At 56.4% G+C, this 676-nt stretch overlaps 1 protein-coding gene across 1 annotated transcript in view; it reads left to right on the forward strand.

The window, feature by feature from the left end:
- LOC103807538 (dihydropyrimidinase-related protein 2-like) overlaps nt 1–371 on the forward strand; it is a gene marked incomplete at its 5' end in the record, with an annotated part of 904 nt that extends 533 nt beyond the window's left edge. Inside the window, one exon of the mRNA XM_009080270.1 lies at nt 280–371. Within this exon, the coding sequence (XP_009078518.1) occupies nt 280–371 (92 nt within the window). The remainder of the gene's footprint in view (nt 1–279) is intronic.
- Nucleotides 372–676: the final 305 nt, after the last annotated feature.

Consider the following 676-nt stretch of genomic DNA (forward strand, 5'->3'; position numbering starts at 1 on the left):
TCCCCAAGCTCTCTGGGCAGCCTGTGCCAGAGCCTCAGCACCTCCCAGGGAAGAATTTCTTCCATATATCTAACTGAATCCTGCTCTCCTTCAGCTTAAGGCCCTTCCCCCTTGTCCTGCCACTGCACACCCTGAGGTTTGAAAGTGAGATCTTAGCAAAGCCCTCTAAGATCACCAAGCTCAGCCATCAACCAGCACCACCACCCTGTTCAGCACTAACCCATGTCCCAGGTGGCCTTTGGGCCTCGCAGTGTTGGTGACTCCTCTCTCTGTCTCCAGGGGCACAGATCGACGACAACATCCCGCGCCGCACGACTCAGCGCATCGTGGCACCGCCGGGCGGACGTGCCAACATCACCAGCCTGGGCTAGGACCACCCTGCCGTGCCCACGGGGCAGCCTGGGGGCCTGGGCACCTGGAGACCCTTCTGATCCTTTTAGAGCCTGTGACAGTTACTGCGGGCAAACAGTGAGGGGTGAAGTCAGGCACCTCCTTCAGCCCCTCGATTCCCTCCTCATCGTCACCAACCCCTCTCACTTCCCCCCAGCCCCTTACACATTCAAAGAAACAAACCCTCTTTTCACACCTCTGACATGCAAGAGTAAAGAGGATATTGGAGCTATGTGGCCTCTGTCCCATTGAGCATCTTTCTTTTAAGAAAGGAAGGAGAAAGTGA

The sequence above is a fragment of the Acanthisitta chloris genome, unplaced genomic scaffold (genome assembly GCF_000695815.1).
Source record: "Acanthisitta chloris isolate BGI_N310 unplaced genomic scaffold, ASM69581v1 scaffold19128, whole genome shotgun sequence".
Classification (NCBI taxonomy): Eukaryota; Metazoa; Chordata; class Aves; order Passeriformes; family Acanthisittidae; genus Acanthisitta; species Acanthisitta chloris.